General features: G+C 44.0%; 1 protein-coding gene across 2 annotated transcripts in view; it reads right to left on the minus strand.

Moving 5' to 3' along the window:
* Positions 1-25,058, minus strand: part of LOC147210970 (receptor tyrosine-protein kinase erbB-4-like) — a 166,240-nt gene that overhangs the window by 29,655 nt on the left and 111,527 nt on the right. For both annotated transcript variants that reach the window (XM_086119524.1, XM_086119515.1), the window contains exons 4-17: positions 24,140-24,274; positions 22,964-23,029; positions 21,700-21,818; positions 20,921-21,062; positions 18,222-18,335; positions 16,067-16,193; positions 15,569-15,642; positions 14,822-14,912; positions 14,325-14,530; positions 12,964-13,096; positions 9,221-9,314; positions 8,070-8,224; positions 7,348-7,392; positions 5,939-6,071 (exon numbers count right to left, since the gene is read on the minus strand). In XM_086119524.1, coding sequence (XP_085975650.1) covers positions 5,939-6,071; positions 7,348-7,392; positions 8,070-8,224; positions 9,221-9,314; positions 12,964-13,096; positions 14,325-14,530; positions 14,822-14,912; positions 15,569-15,642; positions 16,067-16,193; positions 18,222-18,335; positions 20,921-21,062; positions 21,700-21,818; positions 22,964-23,029; positions 24,140-24,274 — 1,634 coding nt within the window. The remainder of the gene's footprint in view (positions 1-5,938; positions 6,072-7,347; positions 7,393-8,069; positions 8,225-9,220; positions 9,315-12,963; positions 13,097-14,324; positions 14,531-14,821; positions 14,913-15,568; positions 15,643-16,066; positions 16,194-18,221; positions 18,336-20,920; positions 21,063-21,699; positions 21,819-22,963; positions 23,030-24,139; positions 24,275-25,058) is intronic.

The following is a 25,058-nucleotide window of genomic DNA, read 5'->3' on the forward strand; positions in this document are numbered from 1 at the left end:
AACAGCCGTACTCACAAATATTGGCCAAAGCTGTATCGACATCCAGCAGCCACCCAAACGGAAGCTCATATCGAAGCACAAAACACACATCCCTGCACACAAGAAGTCAATGTGTCTGATCGATGCGCGTAATGAGCCTATCGGAGCCAAAGCGTGCTGCGGTTTATCAGCGACATAATCACGCCGCTCAACCACGGCCATCAAACAATATAATGAGACCATACATCAGGTGGTCAGCCACTCAAACACTCACTCGAGATGACATAAAACCACCACCGCAAGAAGAGCTGTGAAAACGCCGGCTGCCTGCAGCCCACTGCACACAAGAGATGAGTTCGTCGGCAGCCTGCCAGTGATGTTTTGCTTCATAGATTCGGCCCCTCTAGCATAGGCCCATTGTGATGTCACTGCAGGAAGTAGGTTAGCAGGCTGAGCTGGGGATAAACCAACTTGACCAATTGGGGGTCGCAATAGGCCTCTTAGCGTGAATCGTGAATCTTCCTCTGATTAGTTAAATACTAAATCTATTCTGTGCTTCAAAGTTTGTAGAAACAATCTTTTTCTTTTTCACCGCGATTGTGTTCCACTCCTGGCTGTTTCAACAGCTCCAGCTCACTGTTGATCTTTTCTTTTCTTGTCGATTTTTGCCTGATGTGTTTATGTTTTTGGACCTCGATGTGTTTCTTTTGCTTGCAAAACACGGAGATGCAGTTTGGGTTGGCACAGAATTCCCGTGTTTGCAGTTGGGAGCAGCTGGTGGCGCCTCGTGCGAACACTACGACTACACTCTTGTGAGCTGAGGAGGACAAGAGGGTGTTGGGAATGGAACAGTGTGTCGAAAAGATGATGTCTGGCCGGCCTCTCATCTGTTATCATGGGATTGTTAGTCCCAATACGGACAAACTGACGGCAGAGTGCATTTTACAGAGCTGTTTTTTGGTTTCCCGTATCCACGGTTGCTGCTGAAATGATGCAAATGTCCCCATTGTAGGACGAATCAAGGTTATCCTATTAAAACAAGGCAAAGGCATGCTTGGATGAGATTGATGTGGAGTTTTACGGCGATGACCTCAACCCCATCAAACAATGTCTCCCAAGCAGTCAACGCCGTTTCCACTTTCAGCTGTGGGTCTATCACTCCATGTTAAAATTGAGTCCAGATTTTTCTTCGGCACCTGCGGATTTACCAATTCACAGAGGTTTTATTTATTTTTATTTATTATTTCATACATTTAAATTTAATATTTTAGTTCTTTTTGTTGGGGAAGCCAATGCCCCATTAGTGGAAAACACTTTGGAGGTTGATCAGCGTTTCGTAAAGATTTTTTGGGGTTCAAAATTTTCATCTTTTTTTTCCCCAATGTATTTGGATGGTCGTCAATTATAAATAGATTTTTACTATTCACGGGCCAGGGCAGCGAGTTTTTTTCGTTAGCATCAGTTAGCTTCTTTTGTTACACCTAAACTGCAATCAGAGTACAGCATGGAAAAAGGCAGGGTGTATGTTAGTCTTGTTTGACTTGTTTTCAGTCATCCGTCGTCACTTGCCTCATGCATCTGTCATTTGTCATATAACAGGGTGAGCAGTGAACATAATTTTTGTTTGCGGTGGCATTCATCCTGGGCGGATTGAGCCGGCTTCTTCCTTGGCTCGCACAACGTCCCTGATCATGGCGGCCAAAGCGCAGCGATCCTGTGCCAGGTCAACCGACGATGGATTTTCGTCAGCGCGTTTTCAACTTCCTTGTTTTCAAGTTTGAACGCACCTCATCTACTGTAATGACACTTGTCGAACTGTTAAAAATGCTTATAAGTTAAAAAAAAAGACTTCACGTTCTCTTTTCAACATTTGATAAGGATTATGCTCAAACATCCAAGTTCTCTTCGAAGAGTATCTATTAGTGATGGGACGATGATACCTCAAGGAGTGTATTGACCCACTTAACAAACTGTGTCAGCACTATATTGACACTGTGTTGGTCACGCAATAGTGACCCCTGCAGTAGTTATAAAATCATTGCAGGTAAAGAAATTCCTTGTTTGTGTAAATGCTAAACTGAGTTGGTATCTTAAATATAGCAAATTTGAGTTACAATTCAGATTTTTAACTTATGTAGACCATTTTGGTTAAATCATGTGAAATAAAAGACAAAAGTGATTAGTTTATGAATTTTTATTGAGGAACACAAGTTTTTGGAGTGTCTCTGCTCCAAGGCGATTTCTCCTCTTCGACACCAGCTCTCCAGCCTCAGAAAATACTCTTTCACATGGTTCAGATGACGATAGTGAGCAGAGAGTTTTAAATGAAAGTTGATGCAGATGTGGATATGTTTTCTGGTTCCATTTCCAATATTGTAAAGGGTCTTGGTTTCTGGGTGTGTTTGCTTCTGACAGGCAGCGTTGAACTTCAATTATGGAGGATCTCGCAATTATAAGATAAAATGAATAAAGCAACTGTAAGGCTCTTTAACTGACTATCATATGTATAACAGGTCATTCACTTGATAAACTGATAAAGTGGGTGCAATGCGCCACCGTAAAAAAAAATTATATAACAGTAAACAATGCTCAAAGGAGAAAAAGATTTACCGAGATCAAAAGTATTCCACACTGGGGAAAACTTCTTAGAACGATCCATAATTTCGCAAAACTCCAGCCAACAAACCCACGACATGTTGATACAGTTTGTGTCCTTATGAACACACTTTGGCGCAGCATTCAAACGATTCAGTTCCTGGATTGGTCACGTGATTCTTTCTTAAAGCAATACACGCACCAATATGGGATTTCACTCTTGAGCTCTCGGCACTGTGCTAACGTACCAGTGTTGCTCGTCCCATCACTAGTATCTATGATTCAATAACTGGGAGCAACGAAATGTGGGAATATAAATGGGAATAGTTTTGTCCGGGCTGGCTATCATCCATCAAATCCGCATGGTATTTGGGCAAAGAGCGTGATTAGCATCCACACGTTTGATCACACAGGGCACGTGTAACAAGAAAGCAAGGGTGACGGCGGGATGCTAGAGGGAGCCAGCTCCGAGTCGACACCGTGATGAAGCTGTAATCAGAACAAATGGCGACAGGCCTTGGCTGTTATTGTTTCATTAGGAAGCAGCTGGCCAGAAGCCACGAGGAGAGCGGCAAGGGAACTACAGGACCGAGCTGGTAAATAGAATGTGCACACACATGGCCGTAGATGAGATCCTCTAAAGCATTTCTTAGCTTGCAGACTTGGTGTGCCACTTTATTTACGAGCTAATAACACACCGTGCTTTGGCTAAATGAGCTTCACTGGTGGCGATGTGATGCGAGTTTTGCCGGGCAAATAAGCTACGTGCTCAACCGTCAAACAAGAAAAGGCTTCAAATACTGATATCCTTCATGCATAATGAAGACATAGGTGCGCGTTTTCAGTGCTCACTGGATGATTTGTTGGGAAACGAAAATAGTTGAGTTGTGTATTTAGGAAAACGGTGTCATGCAAACTTATTGCAAAAACTATTTTAAAGAAGTATCACATTTTTGGGGGCTTTGTGTTTTTTACGTCAAACGCTGGAGTCTATCCCGGCAGTCTATGGGTAAAAGCAGACCACATACTGAAGTGGTCGCCGGTCATTCGCAGGGCACATAGTGACAAACAACCATTCACAGTCGCACCATCAATGAGCGGGACCTGAACCGTCACAATTTTCTCTTTTGGAAAGTTTGTCCAAGATTTTGGAGGGTGTCTGCAGTGTGGGGATTTTCGACCACTCGTCCTCAAGAACATTATATGAGGTCAGAGTTCATTGAAAGTAGACCTTCTTTGTGCACTGGGGCAGGGATGCTGGGAAGCGAAAACGATCTTCACCAAAGTTGGGGGATGCATATAATTGCCAGACTTCAGGGGCAACAAATGGTTCGAACAAGAATTCAGCAAAAAGGCTCGACTCTCTTGTCTCTCAAACACTTTCCTCTGCTTACTCAAGCGTTTGCCTTCTTAACATACCAGCGGCGTCCGTAGCCCTCACTGTAGTCTGACACTTTTCCAAGGCTCTTTTTGGCAGTTGAAACTGCACACTGCACTTCGATCCTCAATTCAAACAAATAACCGACCCTGATGACTGAGATCAAGAATGTCTGGATGAAGGCTAGGAGCTCTGTGTCCACCCCGTTGTCTTTTCCTGCGTACAGGGTGAAACCGAGGGCTCACCTCTTTTGTCAGTTGAGAAAAAGATGCCTCCAGTACATGCTGTCAAACTGGGATCTAAGGATGCAGCCACCATTTCAATATCAAGCACGCTGAGAAGGCTGTTGACTTGCAAAGCACACTTGTTTCATTCCTTTGTTTTGCCATTCGCTGTTTTTCCATGCGGCATCTCATCTTTTCTTTTTCTCAGTTTTGATCTGTGAACCCATTTTTATACCTCCCCTGTGACTCATTCCTCTTAACTCAGCCTTTTTCCTATCCTCACCTTGAAAGCAGCATCCATTGATGATGTATATTTCAAACATGTCTCTCGTGGTTTTTGAAGAAGCCCCTAAAACCAAACAGCTTTTTGCACAATGCTTTCCAAAAAGATTTTGGAAAGGTTTTTTTTTCCCCCTCTTCAGAAAAGTCCAAAATGATCTGATGAATATGGTTTGGTAGAACTTGAACCCGGGGTGAACTAGAACGCATATTGCCAGAAAGATGCCCTTTGCAAGACACTACATAGTTTATGAGCCAGGAATGTATTCCATCTGTACTCCTTATGCTTATATTATACAGACAATTAAGAGGCACGATTTCACCAGCCATTCCAGTGTGTACCCTGCCTTTTGCCCGAAGTCAACTCAGGCTTCAGCTTCCCAGTGACCCCAATAATACTATGTGGTGGATGGATGGATGGACCTTCTTTGGTTTTGCTGCATTTTTCTGCATCCATCTGTTAATGCGCCTGTTATTTAAGTCCAGTGTCTGCCACAAGCTGATCAAGACGGGCGCGTGGGGATAGGAATAGGTAGAAAGTTCCTGCGACGGTCGTCCTCTGCTTCCTCCCCCCCAACCTGACAGCTGCCTACAAGCTGCTGCCTCCACCTGAAAACGATCCAAACGTGGAACGACAAGTGGACTCCCGTGGGCCAGTGGCGGGGCCTGCGGCGATGACACGTCTGAACCTGACCCTCCCTGAGGTGTGCATGTGCAGCAACACAGAAGTGATCTGTGCAACCGATGCAGCCAGAGCACTCCTCAAGGAAAATTCACATCAAGCAACAAAGGACGCCTCTTCGGCTGGTTAGCTGTAATTAACAGTCACCGTCTAAATGGACTCTAAAGGGATGTTTTAGGATGCTTTCCCCAATTTAGACTCTGAGATTTCCAGCATTCATTTGCGCTGCATGTTAAAATGACATGGACTCTTGGGTAATCATCTCCATGTCATAAAGCTTTAATAGCAAACGTCTTTTAAGACCATGTCTCAGAATTAGGCTAAAAAATTCTTCAGAGAAACGTAATTTCTCAAAGACTTTGGAGAAACAATCTTCAAGACACAAAGCAGGGAAAAATCATTCCTATATTTCAAGAACAACACCCATGGCAGATCAAAGGCAAACATTCTTCATTTTCACCTGCGAGCTCTATTTCAGGTTTGTGAACGTTAGCCACATGAAGAAAGAGAGCTGCGATTTCCATCTTGTTTGTGCTTCATGCAAGCGGAACAAGGTCATTTTCGTTGGACTCAAAAAGCGTTGTATGCTTCAGTGTATTTTGAAACTGTGACTGCACATGTGTCTGTTGGTAATCTGTAAATCAAGTAAAACACCCATCTGAAAACATCTCACCTCTTCCTTTGACAGTGCGTGGGCACTGCCTTGATGATATTTATTGGCTGACAAATAGAACAACACATCATGAGCACCAAAAGAGATGCCCGACACGCAAAAACCACACACAAGCAGACGGTCCTCACCTCCGTTTCCAGGAACCGACGCAAGGCCCTCTTTTTCTTGATGCTCTTTCGCCGAACATAGACAGCAACGCTGAGCGCCACGATGACGATGACAAAGAGGCCGCCGATGATTCCGGCGGCAATGAGGGGCGTCCTGCAGACAGAAGTGTTGGTGGAGAGTGTTGTTGTTCGTACCGCTCAAAGTGACAACAAGTGTAAGAAAAGGAAAACTTGATGGGACACACACACATGCGCACACGCACACACACACACACACACACACACACACACACACACACACACACACACACACACACACACACACAGAGGCGTGCTATGTTCATGGATCCTGTGACTGGGAAAAAAACCCAACCTGCCGCTACCTCATATTTGACGTTCGTAACTATTTGTTGCAGAGGACATTAACGACTAATGGAAGATTCGTGTAGCACGGTACTACTGCGGGGACGTGAGGTGCTGTATTGATTGTGGTGGACCTAAATGGGGAGCGTGGGGCGGTGGGGGCGCTTGAAATTTACAAAAAGAGGCTTCGGGTTTCAACATAATGAGATATACAGCCATGTTGTGAATAGTAATGCAACAGTTTGGAACGATTAGGTCGGCTCGGGTGGAGAAGCAAGGAGACACAAAAGGGAATTGAAGAGGGGGTGAAAAGGACATGGAAGAAGCAATCCAAAATATGTGATGGAAAAGGGAGAAGGAACACACCAAAAAGGATTTGAGGCGAAAAGAAACTAAGAGAAAAGGCAGGGTCGCGTAACTAGAAAGAAAACAGCAGAAGGGTGAGAAGCAGACAGTGAGACGGCACAAGGTGAGACAATGGGAAGGACTTCTCTAATTAGGAGGAGAGGATTTACAGGCGAACAGGCGACTCGGGGTCGCCGCCAGATGAAAGGCGGGAACATCGGCTCCATTATGTGAGCAGAGAAGCCCCCAGAGGCGAGAACACGTGCTTGTTTGTACTTTAATGGATACCCTCTTACTACTTGCGCTGTTTTGGTTCAATTCTAATGAGTCACATTTGCTCTAATTGTTAAAATAACTTCTTTTTATGTGCAGGCTAATAGAGTTGTTGTGCCAAATTGTCAACTGTACTCTTGATTGTTTTGTGATGCTGGAGAATCGGTGAGGTCAGCACGAGGCCGATCTTGTAAATTTCCCCAGTGTGGGACTAATAAAGGATATCTTATCTTATCTTATCTTTATGAGACTAACACACTGTTGAGAGTCAAGGGATTTATTTATTTATATATTTATTTTTGTCCATTGATCCAGAGTTCCATTTGTGAGGTCCTGGCAACCCTTGATTCATTACTGCGATACAGCACGTTTCAATACTTTTGTTTATATCGTGTACCCTAATTGCGTTTGTGCATTTGGACAGATGGATGTTTTCCAAGATCCCTCACCTGTCCATCATCCCAACACAATCCTGGAGTCTGGGCCCAACGCATCTGCAGGGCAGAGAAAGCAGAAACATCGTCCATTAAAGCACGGGCAGGTTATGAGTAAACCTCTGGTTGTATTTGTCCTGCGTCACTCAGCTGTCATCGAGCACGAAATGAAATCCCCGCGTGGCTGACCACTCATCACGATATGACAGGAGGGGAAACCATGTTGTGGCTTGTTTCACATCAAATAATCACTGCCGGGGAATGTAAACCTTTGTGATCTGTAGGCCAGCAAAGAAAGCCTTTCTCTTGACAACAAAGAGTGACCAGGTACAGTTCATCCTCATCTGAATGTGGTCTGTCGCCCTTCAATCGCTGGTCCCCCGTAAATGGGGGCCCTGTGAAAATGTCCTGAAGCTGATCTCAGATGCTTAGTGCCTCTCAAGAGGCTACGTAGTTCTACCACGCTGACCTGTGATCTGTTTTTCTGTGTTTTGATATACTTTGTAAATCCGGAAGACCTCACAGGCTGGGGGAGAAGAAAGAAGATGTGATGCAGCTGTTGTCAGGCCAACAACAGAGTTGTGCCAGAGACCGGAGTGTATCCCCCCATTTTCTTGCTGTTTTACATGTACTTGTATTCGAAATATGATTCAGAAGATAAAACTTGCTCATTGTGCTCACGCGAGGATTGAGATGTGACAAATCTGGCATCGGAGCGAGACAAAGCCCTTCCTTACCCCTGGGTGCAGTTGGCGTGGCAGGGATGACACTCGTTGTTGGCCTTGGCGTACTTAAAGATGAAACTGTTGGCTCCCTGCAGACCGTCGGGACACTTCTCCACACAGTTGGGTCCATCTTTGAAGCGGAGGCACTTCACACACTGGTCCGGACCCTGGATGAGCACCATGGTGGTGGCCCAGAGATGAATTGGGGTGGGGAATCAAAAGATTAAAGGGAGCTCAAACAAAACGATGTCCCATTGTCTACAAAGGTGAAAGAAAAGCTATTAAACTGTCCGTGCAGGAAATAACGAATAAAAGTAGCATATGAGAAAATCAGATCGGGAGCTGGCAAATGCTGTTAACGCGCTCACTTCCTGTCGTGGCGAACGTGGCTGACGGGTGTGGTGATTTATAACATGTCCAGTGCAAATTGCCAGGAGTGTATTCCAGCACACCTCTATGTTGAAGGCGGCAATCAACAAAATCAGGTCGTGTCAAGGTAGCGCACGAGGATGGCAGTGGCGGAGATGACAGGTTGTAAGAGCTGCAGCCGGCTCATGAATAAATAAGACCAGTGTGTCTGAACAGACAAAATAACAGCAGTGCTGTGCATTCACAGTGTTGGAACATCCTGATGGACAGTGTCATCTTTGGCACATTCATCCACATGCTAGGAGTGTGAAATTTGAAATATGCATGTGCAACCATAATGCAAACATATCGACATCTGAATGCATGAGAGTGCGTCTACAGATGCTCCCCACATGTACTTTATTGGTGTGGAAGATTGTCTGTGGCTGATCGGCTTTTTAGTCAACAGAGACCAGCATGTCACATTCGGCCTGTTGTGCTTGTCTTACTTCAACAAGCACCGGCGTCCACTGAATTCGTCCTGCAGCACAGTATGTTCTGTGTGTGTGTGTGTTTTTAATCAAATCACAAATGTTCGAAAAGAACAGCTAATGGAAAACTGATCATGCGTTTTTTTATTCCTTTTTCATTTTGACATGTTGACCTTGATCGCAATTCTGGACAGAATTAGAATGTTTTGGAGGGACAAGCCGGAGAACCGCAGACAATTCTGACGAAGACAATTTCGACTCTGCAACCGATCATAATTTGTTCCCTTCAGTCCTGCAACAAAATTGCAAGTAAAAGCTTCTTACCTGCCCAAGACACGTCAAGGCGTTACCGTCCATCCTGTCGCACTGGCTATCACACTCCAAACACACGGATCCATTGGCAAATTCACGCCCTTCCCTGATCGAGAGAAGGGGAAGAAATTGTGATGCATGAATTTGAAAGCATGTTGAAATATTGATCTGAGCATACTGAGTGGGGATTTTCAAGTACATCTTGTGCACATGAGCACAAGTCGTACATAGGAGCCTTTTGATTTCAACCAACATGCCATGACGCATCCAGATAGCTCGGATCAAGCGTCTTCCATTCTCTTCTCCCAGACTTTTAATTGCGACGGCTGCCGGAGTGCCCTCCGGTTGAGGGCAGAGAGGGCAACGATCCGCCACTGACTATTTGATCAAGTTAAAGGCTCAAGCTGGTCAATAGGCAGGCAGAGAAAGGCCTATGAATAATGAACAGCTTCTTAAATCGTGGCAAACACAAAGCGATGCACTGAGGGAGGCGGTAAAGCTGGTGGGAGGATATGAGCGATCAGGGAAGCCACCAGGGAGCGGGCAGTGTTTGATTAGGAGAGGGTGAAGGAAGGGGAAGGAAATGGTGTGCACAAGTACAGATGATTTTCTTTTGTTTGCAGCTTCTGAAGCGCTAGGAGTTGAGGCAGTTTACTGAGATGCAGTTCATAATTATGGTTTTGTTTTTCCATTTCTCAAGGCAAATATTGGGTTATTACACTATTACTACAACAGCAGGGGCCGCACCGCAATTCGGGCCATGCTGCCGAATCCTGCCATGTGTGCATATCTACTCGATCCATGAGTGTCTCCTTTGTTTGTGTCCAAACCAGCGAATTATGCTGCCTTTTTGAAGTGCTGCTGCTCTGGCGAGGCGAGGGCTGCAGCTGTCAATAACAACCGCCACTGATCAAAAACACTTTTCCCATCAGGGCAATCGATGAGCTGATGGACACCCTGGTAGGGAGGCTCATGCAGCTGCAAATAAGCAGCCGTCTCTCTCACAGGGGAGGGCTGATGAAAGTGCGGTTCTCCAAAAGAAGAGAGGCTCAACAAAATACTTTTATGCGATCCTGACAAATTTGGTGTCTTGATGGGTTTCAAAGTAAAGAACTATACCCTCATGAGTTCAACTGTATCCCATTAAAGAGTCATAAAAGTGAAAATGAAATCCCAGTTCTCCCTTTGGCTAAGTCAGAGTATCTTTTATTGGCTAATTCTAATGGTTCGTAACAATTGCAGCAGCTTGTCGCAGCCTTTCCCCCCCCGTTCTAACGACATATTTTTCATGATATCCAAAAAAACCCTCCCATTGCTCGCTTTACATATTTCTCCCTTGTCCCCCCCCCCGTTCCAGAGTAATCATATTTCTCTTTTGGAAGCTGTATCCTGGGGAATTCTTTAGACCAGGCAGTTATCTCTTTTGTTAAATGCAGACAGAGAAGAACGACAAAGACCACCGCAGCGGCGTTCTCGCCAGTTATTTCTATTTAGTCCAACTGGTCCTGCTGATTGGCCCCTTCATGGCCGCACCAAGGCCCCACCGGGCGGGGATTGTCCTGATGACGGATTAGACTGTGGCCAATACCCCATCCCCAGCCCCCCCAAAAAAGCACGGCCAACCCACCAGAGCTACTTTTTTAATTAAACACATTCAACGGCTCGCTAATCCACCCTGCAACTCTCAATGGATAGCATCAGACGTTCCCCTCCTTGCGTGCATTCTCAGCCTTTTGTTCTTCCTTTGTTTTATTCAACAGACGTAGAAACTAATGGGAATGAAGTGTATTTCCTCATTAACAACGGAAACGCGTGACAAGGGTGAGCTGAGAGACCTAGGTTTCAAACCTAAAAACTCGAAATATATTCGTTAGAGATATGGACATTTATTGAGAGCTCTACCATGCACTGAGGAACATTGCGGGGAACAACAACAGCAGCAGCAAACAAGCAACTGCTGAAAAAGTAAAACAGAGCAGATGATCTTCTCTACGTTAATTATGTTCAAGTATTTAGTCTCCCAAGTACTCTCTGGCATCCGCGGGGAGAGCATATAGAGCTTTTGATGAGGTATAAGTCGGATGTGTGCGGATGAGCATTCATCCTACAAACGCATCACATACACATTCAATTTATATCCACATTCAAAATAGGCCCACGTCAGATTTGAAAAAAGAAAAGTCTGAATTTTACTGTTGTCACTGCATAGGGAAAACAAATAAAGAATTCAATAAATCAATAAATGAAGAACAGATATGTTCTTCAAATGGGCAAAAAAAAATGGAATTGAGGTGCAGTAAAATATGAGAACAATTAGCATCATGTGACCACGAAAATCTAACTCTAAATCTAAACATGGTTGTCTGTCTCTTTATGAACTGGCAAAGTGTCTGAGGTGTAGTCTGACATTTGACACACAGAAATACAATATTAGCAAGAGAGTCTGACATCACATTTATAAAACGGATCAAATCTTGCATCAAATTAGATGTCATCACCTATTGTTGGTGCACAATAACCATCTCTTGTTTTTGTTGTTTTTTTTAAACTTTATTAGAATGTATGATTTATTGCCAAACGATAAATTATTTTCATATTTGATGTGATTGCATGACACCATAATCCTTGTCTGCACACAAAGAGGAGATGTTTGTGTGACCAAAATAGCAAACCACTAAGTTTAGTGCCTGGCTCCACAGCATTTTACAGCTTTCATCATAAACATAGCAACAGATCTCGACATATGGAACATACCTATACCCATCGATGTATTTTGAAAACTTTCAAACATGCGCGCCTGTTCTTTAAGGACATGTTGGTTTCACACTTGCGCAAAGAAATGCAACAGCAAGCTGCAATACACTGCAGTGGCCGCATTTACAGTACAAGGAGCTTCTGCCGCTCGCTGCCACATGTCATTCCCTCGCCAGTCTCCTTCAAAGCTTTGGCACTGATCTGTTTTTCCTGACAACTTCAAAGCTTCCCCCTCACAAACGGTGTTCGAGAAGGACCAGCAACAAGTCAACACCGACGGAGGTTTTGCTCGCTCTCAAGCGTCGAACCCCAGGCACAAATGGGAGGAGTTGCATCCACCTCCCATCGGGGTAACACTTGACATGACCACTTTCAGAAAAAGTGACCTTTTTGTCGACGCTGATGGGATTGTCATATTTGAGACAGATGCTTTCAAGTGTGGTGATTCACAACATCTCCTGGTTCATTCACAAGGAAGAATCCGGAAAGCACATCTACAAAGATCTTATTCTCGGGTGAGTTGCCACACATTCGTTTGATGTGCCTCCCGGCAGCATCCAGCAACGACCTGAGTGGAATTATTTATGCTGCTCGATAACATCAAATGTGGCTTTTGTCAGTCATTTTCTAGCTCATTTGTGAACATTTGCCTGAACTATCATAATTCAGCACAATATTCAAGTTAATTCGCCACAATGGCCGGTCCACCGTGCAGGTGACCAAATGCGAGCGCAAAATTTCATATTCGTTCATCTCATTACATTCACAGCAAATGGCAATTAGACTCTCCTTCAGAGCCCTTGAGGGCAGTTTGAGTTCATTGTCATATATCAAAGTCGCTTAAATTGATTTTATTTCCTCTGCTTGGCATGCATGCCTCTTTGCAAGGGAATTAATGTGTCTTCGGGAACCATAAAGATCTCTGGTATTGTGGAAAACGCTTTAGCAGCTCATATGCAGTGCGTGTGAGCAGTTAGCCTACTTTTGCATTTATTACACACCCATAAAATAGATTGCAGGACTCAACGCAGGTGCGGCCCCGTCTGAAGTAGTGGCAGGAGAGACACTGGTCTGGCCCCGGGCCCCAGCAGCCTTCGTCAGAGCACATCCGATCGCACACCATGCGCTGCTGGGCTGTGCGGGAAAACAAACAGATTCAAAATACAACCTCACCTTTGCATGCTTCATTTTGAATGTCATGGAGATAATGGACACGACTCCATGCATGATATTGTGTGAGCATGTATTATTTTTTTCCCCTATGAATGGGAGTCTTTACATACAGGCGAACTGAAACATCAATGCTGTTTATCCACACACTCCCTGATTGCACCAGCATCATCCTTGGATGGACCAAACCCTTTGTCAACAGTCAGTGGACAGAGATGTATGGAGACTAATGGAGGAGACCCCATGGAGACATTTCCAACATCACACCATACTTACGAACTTAGCAAGGGGTGGCCCATGTATGGACTTCAGAATGTACAAATTACTTTGGAATACACCATTGCATCCCATAGCCCTTCATGACTCTCGACTTGCTCCCTGGTTGAATTCGGGTTTGTGAACTTTTTTTGGTATTTTCATTTTAAATGGTCTCATGATATCCATCCATCCCTTTTCTGATCCGCTTTATCCTCACAAGGGTTGTGGTGCGTACTGAAGCTTATCCCAGCTGTCTTCGGGCAGTAGGCGGGTGTCATTTTGGACCGGTTGCCAGCCAATCGCACGGCACACAGAGATGGACATCATACCGAGGGACAATTTAGAGTGTTCCATTAACCTGCCATGAATGTTTTTGGAATGTGGGAGAAAACCGGAGCACCCGGAGAAAACCCACACAGTCACTGGGAGAACATGCAAACTCCACACAGGAAGGCCGGAGCCGGAATCGAACCCAGCACCTCTGCACTGTGAGGTAGACGCGCTAACCACCCTCCACCGGGCCGCCCCGTCCCATGATATGCAATATAATAAAACAAATATATAAAAACCATGCCACTTTTCAGCATAGTTTTGTCAAGGTAATATAGCAGAGTTGACTAAACATGCTTGTACAATGATCAACAGAGAATTGACACTTCCGTGTCATAATGGAACAGTACAATGGAAAGGTGCCATTTAAAAATTGATCAGAGCAGAGGCCACTTTTTTGCCATTTGTGTCACTTATGGTATTTATTCATTATGTCAGCGCACATCTAGCTCTTTTATCCTATTTATCATTATTCTTTATTACACTACGTAAAAATCCTGACTGACTGATGAGATAAATACTTTGAGGTCGCAATAATGGTATTTACTTGGCTGTCACCTGATCTATATTTACTGAAACACAATAAGCCTGCCACCACACTCACTGCATTCCTTCGGGTCGCGGTTGTTGCGGATTAGCACTTTCTGGGTCGGCGTCCGGAACAACGAAGTCCAGTTGACAGTATTGTAGAAGCAGAGGCGGCTGTTGTTAAAAATGTAGACATTGCCGGCGCTGATCTCATCCAGCGACTGGAACTGCAGTGAGGAGATCCAACGTTGTTTCAAAATCAGCAGCGAGATACCGCTTCCACTGTAAGGGGTGGCATACAGAGCGATGTGACATCTGGAATGTGCAAATGAGGCGAGGAAAGTGGAAATATGATCTCTCTAAACCAAGGCTGTCACAATAAAACTCATAAGTGTGTTTTCTGTCACATGTGACATGATGAAAAAAAAAGCCAAAGACAATGCTATTCCCTCCACGAAAGCTTTTGAGGCAGTGTCACAATTACAACACCACTGTCATTGATCATATGAGTAGTATAAAAGTGTACTTTCATGTCAGTGTGCATAACGTTATTCCATGGCAATGTGTTCATACCTGTAAAGGGATCTCCCCCCGATGGTTGCCAGGTTCGAAAAAACACTCAGATCGGTCATGTTCTCAGGCCAAGATTGAATGTTGAGGTAACCTGGAGACAATACCGCTCTTTAACCTCACATTAACCTCCAAAATTCTGGGATTACAAAGGGTACCTTGATGACTAAACATCACTGAATTCTTTTTTTTTTTTATTCACCATCATCTTGAACTAAAATGAGTCTTGGTCAATATGCAAAGTTCAAAGATGAGCTCATTCATTTAAGGAACTGGACAATACACACGCATTTAAAGCCCAGATTTAATATGGGGCTCAATTTATCGAATGGCATTGGCTTTTAATGACAGATAATAAGGCATCAGCATGTGTGGAAATGAAATTAAAGCGAGGAAGCTGAGGATGACTGAGAACGAGAGGCTATTGCTCTTTCTTATTGCTCGGCTTTTCATTATGAAAATGCAGTTTCGCTCCATTAGCTGTTTGGCTCAACTGCTAGCCACACTTTAATATGACAAAGGGTTTGTGTACGAGCTCATCCCTTTAGGCCCTCAGCTTGCTAATGGACACACACATCCCCATGCACGGGTGCGCATGTGCACTCGTATGCACGCACACACACACACACACACACACACACACACACACACACACACACACACACACACACACGCAGACACACACACACACACACACACAAACTGTCATCTCATGATATTCAACCATTATTTGCAAGGTCACTCATTCACCTGTGATCTCTTTCACGGTGCGGAACACGTTGAGGCGCTCGGGATCCAGCGGTCCAATACCGCGATACATATCCCTGAAGTGAAGACACACGGAGAATCCAACACTAATCTTCAACATATTGTGCACGCTAATCTCATTTGTGAGGGAAACATGTTCTTCTGCCAAAGTCGGCATTCTTCTACTGAAACGTTCAATATGATTTCCATTAGTAGCTATTGGTCCACTTGGAAAGCTTCAGGTCACAGTGACAGCACTGATAGATAGTACTGGGAATATTTCGCACTGACCTCCCCCCACAACTGGATTTCCACAAAAGAAATATGCTCGTGTTGTTTGCAACCTTATACCATCCTAAGATTGGGTTACATTCAAGCAAGTACAAAAGGTTGCACATGTTCACACAGGGTTACACATTCATTTCAATCCAGGTAAAGCTAAAACATACTTAGTGTCAAAAAAGAAAAAAAAAGAAAGACAATGCGTGGTGTGAAGCTCACCCTTTGATGCCGGTGATTAGGAAGATGAGGTTTCCATTGATTTTAGTGCAGTTGACAAACTGATCAATATTGCTGGCATCCACTGTTTGATCGGTCTGCAGGATGCCTGTCCCGATGCCGTCACACACTGGCAAGACAAACACACTTAATGTATTAATCCTCATGTTCCCGTGCATCTGAAGCGATGAAGTGGATGTCACTTTGTTTCAAATGACACATTGCTGCAAGAGGAAGGCCAGCCATTGAAATTCCTCTGATGAAAGACAATAACTCCGCATCATAAATTCATTACATTTGCATTAATTACAGTTGCCGTCGTGTGTGTCTCACCAAGGCAAGGAATGGTGATGATGAATAAGGCTGGCATTAAGCGCCGTAACCCCTTTTTGATCGTGATTTATACCAGCCAATTTCATATCTGAAATGTTAATTTGTTATCATTTCCCACAGTTCCTTTGGCTCTCCCTCATTAACCTCTCGCTGCTGCATGACGATGAAACCCAGGAGATTCACCCTTGAGAGGCACTGCTGCTCATTTTCGGAGCGGGGTGGAGAATTTCATTGAATATTTCTCTTGAGGAAAGAGGAAGGACTTTCTTTGTCTCATAATTTGATCTACTGTGAACTGATTCACATAGAAAGCCTTACGCATATGTTCCTCAGTCCTGTTTTTTTTTTTTAAATCACCACAGGGTGAATTGTGTTTCATACACACATAAATCCATTCCCAACATATTCAAAAATGATTTTCCTTGACAGTGCTCGAGAAGTGGAAAATAATCTATTCAATAACGCTCCTAATTAAAAAAAAAAATGTCTGGAAGAGCACTGGGACCTCTGACATGTGGTCTCTGAGTCAGAGTCATTTAGACCGAATTACTAGAGCCCATTCATTCATGAAAACATCACTTGAAAAAGGCACCATTTTAACAAACATATTGAGCATCAGCTGCCATCAGATGTCAAAAAGCTAAAGTGTATACTCCAGTGAAAGAGACACATTTGGGGCCATTGTTACACTTGATAAGTCAGTGTTTCGTCGAAGCAACCCATAACACTAAATCATATTTTGATGTCAAGCTTTCAAAGTAATTCTCACGAGCTACTGCTGATCTGATATCATAAAGCTATTATACGGTAGATGAAAACGGCACAGCTGCTTAAGCTGTTTACAAGCAGACAAATGCAAAAGAGTTTGCTGAGGCTGTTGAAGAATGGACATAAAACAGATTTGGCCTGAGACGGGATTGATGCAGATACCACGTTGGCTATCTTGTCTCGTTTCATCAAACTGGAAGAGTTCGAGCCACTGGAAGTGTCAAACGCTTACATTTATTTGCAACCTAAATACTTAGAGCTGCGCTCTTGTGAGGATGGAGAGGGCGGGGGGAAGATTTTTTTGCTTCAGCCTGTTGATGAGATTTTTACAAAGCAAAATGATCAGCAATATAAATGCCTTCTATTTTTGCAATCTGATCTTTGATGTTGGGCAACCAGAGCTCCTCTTTTCTCCAGAAATGTTCTTTTTTTTTTTTTTCCAGACAGCCACGTGGTATCACCATGATTTCCAAATCATCTGGGATTGCATCACCGTGCATACATTCTTCTGCTGTAGAATGTCTTTTTACGTCCCACTTTCCTGCACGGTCTGGCTGTACCTTTCATCCCGTCACTGGGGAGATTACTTCAGTCAGATACAATACCACTCATGTCTAATGTCTTATGATGTCACTCAGTGTTTCTATATGGAAGTCTTTCCTGTAGCAACCCCATTAAAATGAAGCGAACCACATGAAAATAATAATTATTTTCACTTATGGCAATGAAAAATACATGTACAATGGAGGATTTCCTGGAAAAGTGCAAGAGCTGAAAGAAGGCCTCTTAAAGGACAATAAAATTACATTTGTCATGTTTTGTTTTGGCCTTGCTCTTTGTGAGAGGCGATCCCTGTTATGCAAACCGCACCCTTCGAAAAAAAAAAAAAGCAAACTAGAACAAAAGACAGCAAGACAAAACATTTACTACAATTTTGGCTTCCTGTCGAAAAACCCTGACAATGTGCCCAATTTATAATGGCATAATAGCTGTTTTGTTCGTCTGTGCAGGAAATTGATGTGCAATGCAAATAAGGCAGGTTCCTGCTTTGGATTACCTTTGGGGCAGATGTCTGTGCAGGGAATGCACATTTTGATGCGGTTCTCCTCCACTTCCATCTTGTTGCTAGGACACGCTCGGACACAGGAGTTATGGTCCACCACAAAGTTATCTGACATAAGCACACAGAAGATGTTTGCATACATTAGCATGCAGATGTAAGGATGCCTTTAGGGTGGGAATTTGAATCATGTTTGCCATAAGATCCAAGCCATAGAATATGTTGCTGTTGATGAGGGCAGCGAGGGAAGCAAGATGGAGGAAACCATTGCATATGTATATGCATTGATTTTACTCCCATCACTTCATAAGAGAGCGACTTTATTTATTTATTTTTGTCTGGTTCATGGTAATAATTTTTCCAGGTGTCGTCACTGTGCCCTCTCCGTTTCTCATGATAGGTTCAAGTGAGACTCTGAACAGGATAAGCGGTATTTTCATATTTTACTATTTGCAGATGATCTGGGGTGCTTCATTGAGTGTGTGAAGCTGCCAGGATGTCAGCTCCTCTAAATCTGAGGCCACGGTTTGGCGGATTGCAGAGTTGGGAGTATACATATTTTTTCATAATTTGTAGAATTTTGGGGGGTGAGAATTGACCCATTGTTCAGGTTGCAGATGAAAGCATGACTTGTGTGCAAATATTTGAAAGTATATAGCTGTGACATCCAACAAATGGTCATCCAGATTTGATGCCTGGCATGCAGTGAGTCCAATTTAACAATCGGTTACAGTCCCCTCCAAAAGCATTGGAACAGCAAGGTCAATTCCTTTGTTTTTGTCTGAAGACATTTGGGTTTCAGAGCCAAAAATGGCTATGAGACAAAAGCTGAGAATTCCAGCTTTTATTTCATGGTATTCATGTCTAGACGTGTTGAACGACTCAGGACAGAGCACTTTCAATTGAAGCCACCCAATTTTCATGGGAGGAAAAGTATTGGGGAACATGACCGTCACCTTCTAAATGGTTTGCTTTAAACAACAGATAGTGTTTGTTTTCAACTTTGGATTTCACCTGGGTGAGCTGGATTTGCTGGTAAGCAAACATGATGACCAGAGACCTTGGGAGAAAAGCAGAGAGGAGCGGCTAAAATTTCAGAATACCGTATTTTCACGACTATAAGGCGCCATTAAAAGTCTTAAATTTTCTCCAAAATGGACAGGACGCCTTATGATGCAGAGCGTCTTGTGTATGCGCTGAGTTCCAAAACCTGACTGACAGCCGACAAGCTGTTTATATAGAGAAAAGGCGGAAGTGACTGTGGACAGGCATGCGGCAAAGAAGTCGGCCAATCAGTGAAGGGTGGGCGTGTATATATACATATATGGAGAGAGAGAGAGAGAGAGAGAAAAGGCAGACGTGAGTGACAGGCATGCGGGGAAGAAGTCCGCCAATGAGTGAAGGGTGGGCGTGTAAGTGGATGCTAAAGGGACGCTACAAGCAGGTACCAACACCTGTATAGAGTGTGGCTATGTGCATTGTTGCAAAACAACTTCGGTTTTGGTTTCTAAGAACCCCCGAAAATAAATTCTACAAAGAGACACGCCTACGAAGCTCAGTTCAAACTTCAAGCCATCGGTTATGCTTTTGGCATGCGTGCCCATCTCACAGCAGCGGTGAAAAACCAAGTCAAGCAAATGAACTCTGAGCTTGCCGTTATTCCCGGAGGCTTGACTAAAGAACTCCAACCGCTGGACATCGGCATCAACCGGGCGTTCAAAGTAAAGTTGCGAACGGCATGGGAACAATGAATGATCGATGGCAAACACGACTTTACAAAGAGTGAGAGGCAGCGCCGGGCGAGTTACGCCACAATTTGCAAATGGATTGTGGCTGCTTGGACGAACGTGTCTGCTTGCACTGTTGTTCGAGTTTTTGGCAAAGCCGGCATCATTTCTGTGGAGCCACATGGCAATCAGAGTGACTGTCAACGAGAGGGAACACGGCGTTTTTGATGGATTACCGGTACTTGCACAATTGTTCAATTCTGATACAGAGGATGAGGATTTTGATTGATTTCTGGGTGATGATTGATCGAAAAACGTGAGTACATTGTACAATGGCTAAATAAAATACAACGGAACTCAGTTTTGCTTCCGTTGCCTTTTTAAAAACGTGTTTTTAGCTTGTATCTGTATGTCTTGGCATGCTACCGTATGCTACAAGCTAACGTGTTTTTAGCGTGCGCGCATGCATGCCGTATGTTTAAGCTGGCGTATGTTTTACCACTTTAAAATTGCGCCCAATAATACAGTGCGTTTTGTCTATGTGTAAAATACAGAAATTGCACCCATTAATGAGACTGCGCCCAACCATACGGTGCGCCGAATGGTCGTGAAAATACGGTAATTTGTTCTCGACTGATGAGACCAAGATTAACCTCTTCCAAAGTGATGGAAAGGCTAACCTATGGAGAAAGAAAGGATCTGCTTATGAGCCAAAACACACAAGCTCATCTTTGAAGCATGGTGGAGGTAATGGCGGTCACGGCTTGGGCTTGCATGGCTGCTTTTGGAACAGGCTCACTCATCGCAAAGACATTTTGAACATGTTCAACATTTGATGGTGACAAGAAAAACTCTGGTGAGCGTCTTTGCAACCTTTAATGAACCCTGACGAAAAAAACAACAATCGCTACGTGCGCAGACACTTGTGAACTTTCACTGCTCAGTAATAATTCAACAAAGTGAACATACGGGGGCATTTCTTGACACAAAAGGCTCCATAGGTATACTTCGCTCTTGGATTGTGCTCCAGCTGGAACGATGTGGGATTATACACAAACGGCTGAGGGCACTGGGTCACACATGCACCGCTGTCGTTGAAATTGGTGCAAGCCTGCAAAAAAAAAAAAAAAAAAGAAGGGGGGGGAAAGAGGCATAAACTAGGGTGTCGGGGATACAAGTGAGCGCTACCATGCGGGGCACAGGAGTTATGGAGGCCATCAGAAGTTCATATTTCTCTCACAGAAGCTGTTATGAATGAAAAACGATTACAGCTGCATTTCATTTTTACGCAACGTGTTAATCATGCTTGCGGCCACAAATGGGAGACAAATTGGAGCCATCTATCCGCTGCCAGCATGTAAATGCTGAAATGTTTTGCCGTAAAACTTTTAAGCGTTTTGTCGTCAGTGGCCACAGTCCGAAACGGCAGTAATTGAATTGGATGAGCCTTCCTGTGAATTACAGCTACAATATCACACCTCCGAGTGCACATTGAGCAGCGGTGGTCCGCACAGGGCCGACTCTTGGTGAAAAGAGGGATATTAATTGGAACAATGAATCACCAATTTGCACTTTGAAGAGCGCCGGCGCAGCAGACTCTTACCGCCTTGTGAAATGACAATCAATGCATCACGACGTAAACAAAGTAAATCACTCTGGAAAATGACAGGGATGTCACGCACGAGAGGACACGCGGAAGGACGCGCTCGAGAAGCATGCCGGGATGTGAGCAGGTCGTGTGCACGTACGAAGCAGTCTGTGTCCTTGGGTCCCGAGCAGCCGCCAGCGCACTCGCGGTGGCAGCAGTCGCTGACGTACGGCCCGAAGCATCGACCGTCACACTGCTCTGCGCACACCGTCTTCGTCACTGCCCACAAAGAGAAGAGCTTTAAAGGTCTGCCGTGCACGCGCACACACACACGCACGCACGCACGCACACACACACACAAACACACACACACACACACACTCTAAAACAAAACAAAAAAAGGAGACAATATCACCACCCTTGACACGCTTATGCTGCGATGCTATGAAATTCAGGCAGATACAAATTAGGGGCTTCACAAGCAAAAGGTCACCCGAATCCTTCTTTGACCAAAAGTTTTGTATAAGACTTTACTTTTCTTGTCCTAGAACAAGCCGCTTATCTTCTGGAAATTACTGTTGTGCTCCGAAGCTGCTGCTTCAAATATGCTGCAGCATGGAGCTTCACTGATTCTGTCTTGAAATTAAAGTTCTGCTGTGATGATGAGCTACCGCATAGAAAGATAGATAGATAGATAGACAGATCAATAAATAAATCTTGATTGATGTCCAACTGTGCCATTCATTCAAGTCCGGTGCTATTACATGTTAATTATCACCTTTTTAAATTTGGCTAAATGGTATGAGCGGTATTTGTCCCAATTTCCTTAGCATAAGAACTTGAGAGTAAAATGGCTACCCTTAGAAACTAGTGAATATTGCTAACTTATAAACAGGAGGAGCAATATAATAGCATTCTGTTGCAAACTGAGAGGAACCGAATTGATTCTCGTGTTGGTCAAAGTCTTCTGGATGACAAGTGGATTCTGACTGGTGGCTCAAACACGTATGAATGTGTAGGCATCACAAAGTTACGAGATGAAGTAGCATCTCTTTTTCATGTAGTAGGAGTATTTGAGAGTTAAAAGCTTAGCGGGGGTGCGCTTTTAGCACATTTAGAGGATATGCCCACTGAGTTTGCGAGCGGAGAAAATGGGCTTGATTCTTCATGATTTTGAAGCCTCATTTTTGTTTTAATTTGCCAGTGTTGCTCACGATCCTCTCCATTGCCACATTTAAAATACATTTATTTTGGCTTTACAAGAACTTCAAGTCAAGAATAAAAAACAAAGGCAAGACAAAGTATCCAAATAGGTTATTGCAAATAAGGAATTCAAATGGTCAAATCTAACCATTTGATTTTTTTTCCTTAATCAGGAAAGTGAATACTTCTCAAAAATGCATTTGATGTGGTTGCATACTCACAGGTTTGACACTGGTCGTCCTGGTGACCCCAGCACCGTCCGTTACAGGAGCGATGACAGCGTCTGCCTGCATAGCACACACACACACACACACACTCAATAGGAGCTGTCCATCTCTGCTCATTGGAAGTTGCCGCCGCCGACATGCGCTGACATTACAATTAGACCGAATACGCCCCAGCACTGCACGGTCATCCATCACATGTAGCACACAGGCCATTCTCTTCCATGGTTTTCTGCTGGAAAGTTGGACTACGCATCTGCCGTCATTAAGGCTTAATTGACTGGCGTTAATAACAGAGTAAGTGGAACAGTGCGCTCTGACTGTCACCAGGCCCACTCCATTGCAGGGCAGCAAACGCAACTTCTAAACACTGCCTGCCAAGGGTCTCCAATTTGGCAACCTCAACTCCCACATGTTCCATTGTCATTTTAGGGCCCACCCCCTCCAGTCTTTGTTGCTTTTCATCGTCCTCCTTCATTAGTAACTATCTCATCAACCAAACTCTTCTTTTTGTCACATTCTCAAAGTGTCTGCTCCAACCACCATTACGTTGGCAAGTGCACTATACGCAGCTCCCTGCGTTCAAGACTCAACACCAGTATGCTTAAAACAAAAGGTCATCGGGCTTTTTTGTCAAGTGAATTCAAGTTCAAGTAAACCCCCCAACCCTTGTTGCATGCTCAATGTTTGGCACTGCAGCTGTCCTTGCTGCTCATCCTGATGGCTTTGATCTTACAATACTTGAAATGAGCAGAGAGGCTCCCCCCCCCCCCCAAACAAAAAAAAAGTGCCATGAGGAGCCACTTCTTGTGACATTGAATGTCCGCCAGACAGAAATGCCCGCTGTGTGTAAAGAAGAGGGACCAGCGGACCGGAGGGCCTGAAGACAAGCGGTGGCAGCACCAGCAGAACCCTCACGAGCAACTGTCAGAAGGGCTGAATCTTAAAAAGAGCATAGCGACACAGCGGCTCTATGGGCCTCGCTGCGGAGCGGCCGCAGCACCGACGCAAACGTTCACACGCTGATTTTAACACCATGTGATTTTGCCCCTAGTTGACCGATAGGCAAACGCAGTGACTAAGCAGTTGCGGGCCTCAAGTGGCTTGGCATGTGGATCACCTCCAAAAAGTGTCATTGTCATCCACTGGCTTCCACATTTGTGGAATACTCACATCCCAGATTGCTGTTGTTGGACGGCACCACCAGGAGCTCGGCCTTGGGATTCTTGATGATGTCACGCCAATGGATGGTGTCCGCATGGCACAGAAACTTGTTCTGGTCAACGTAAACGCCTCCATTCAGGATTTCTGCAAGGAGAGAAAAGCAAGCGAGAGAACTGAGCACACATCCACAAATATGTAAGAGTAGTACACAATGGCAGGAAATCAATGGATCAAGGTTAACCGCAATCATCTCAGAGTTCCTGCATAGAGCACTCAACAAAGTGCATCTGAGTGTGAAGATAAATGCTAGTGACAGAGCAATTCAATAACACAGTGATTTCATAGTTCCTCCAAAAATAGAATTTTACGACGAAAACACACACAAACTCACACAGAAAAGTGCTATTTTCAGACTATTTGATTCATTCATTTGACCTTTCTTTATATGGGAGAGAAGGAAACATACAGACAGAAAAAAACTCTTGCAAAAATGTAGTAGCTCACAGCAGTATGGGTAAAATTGGACAGAACAAGTATTCAACAAACACATAATACATAGATATGTAAAATATCTGAAAGTATCAGTAAAGCAAAGATAAACACATCTATTTAAAATAAAATCAACAAATGTTTCTGCCTTGAAGTTAAAAATGCACAGACTTAAAATAGATCAATGACATCAGTTTCAGATCAATCTAATTATTTTCCCCGAAAGATGGAGCCCGATATTAAAACTTTTTTTTCTCATTTCGCTGAACCAAAATAAATTATTTGAATGGTAATTAAGTTTAACGAAGACAGAACCGAGATGGCTCTGTAGATCGAACATGATGAGTTTGAGCCTGGCGATGGACTCTTCAGACTGCACAGCATCACAAAAGGATTTTGAGAAGGAGCGGGAAGAAAAACAATCTGCAACGTATCAATC

Source organism: Hippocampus guttulatus, chromosome 1 (assembly GCF_054856545.1).
Source record: "Hippocampus guttulatus isolate MCC_2025c chromosome 1, RoL_Hgut_1.0, whole genome shotgun sequence".
In the NCBI taxonomy this organism is placed as follows: domain Eukaryota; kingdom Metazoa; phylum Chordata; class Actinopteri; order Syngnathiformes; family Syngnathidae; genus Hippocampus; species Hippocampus guttulatus.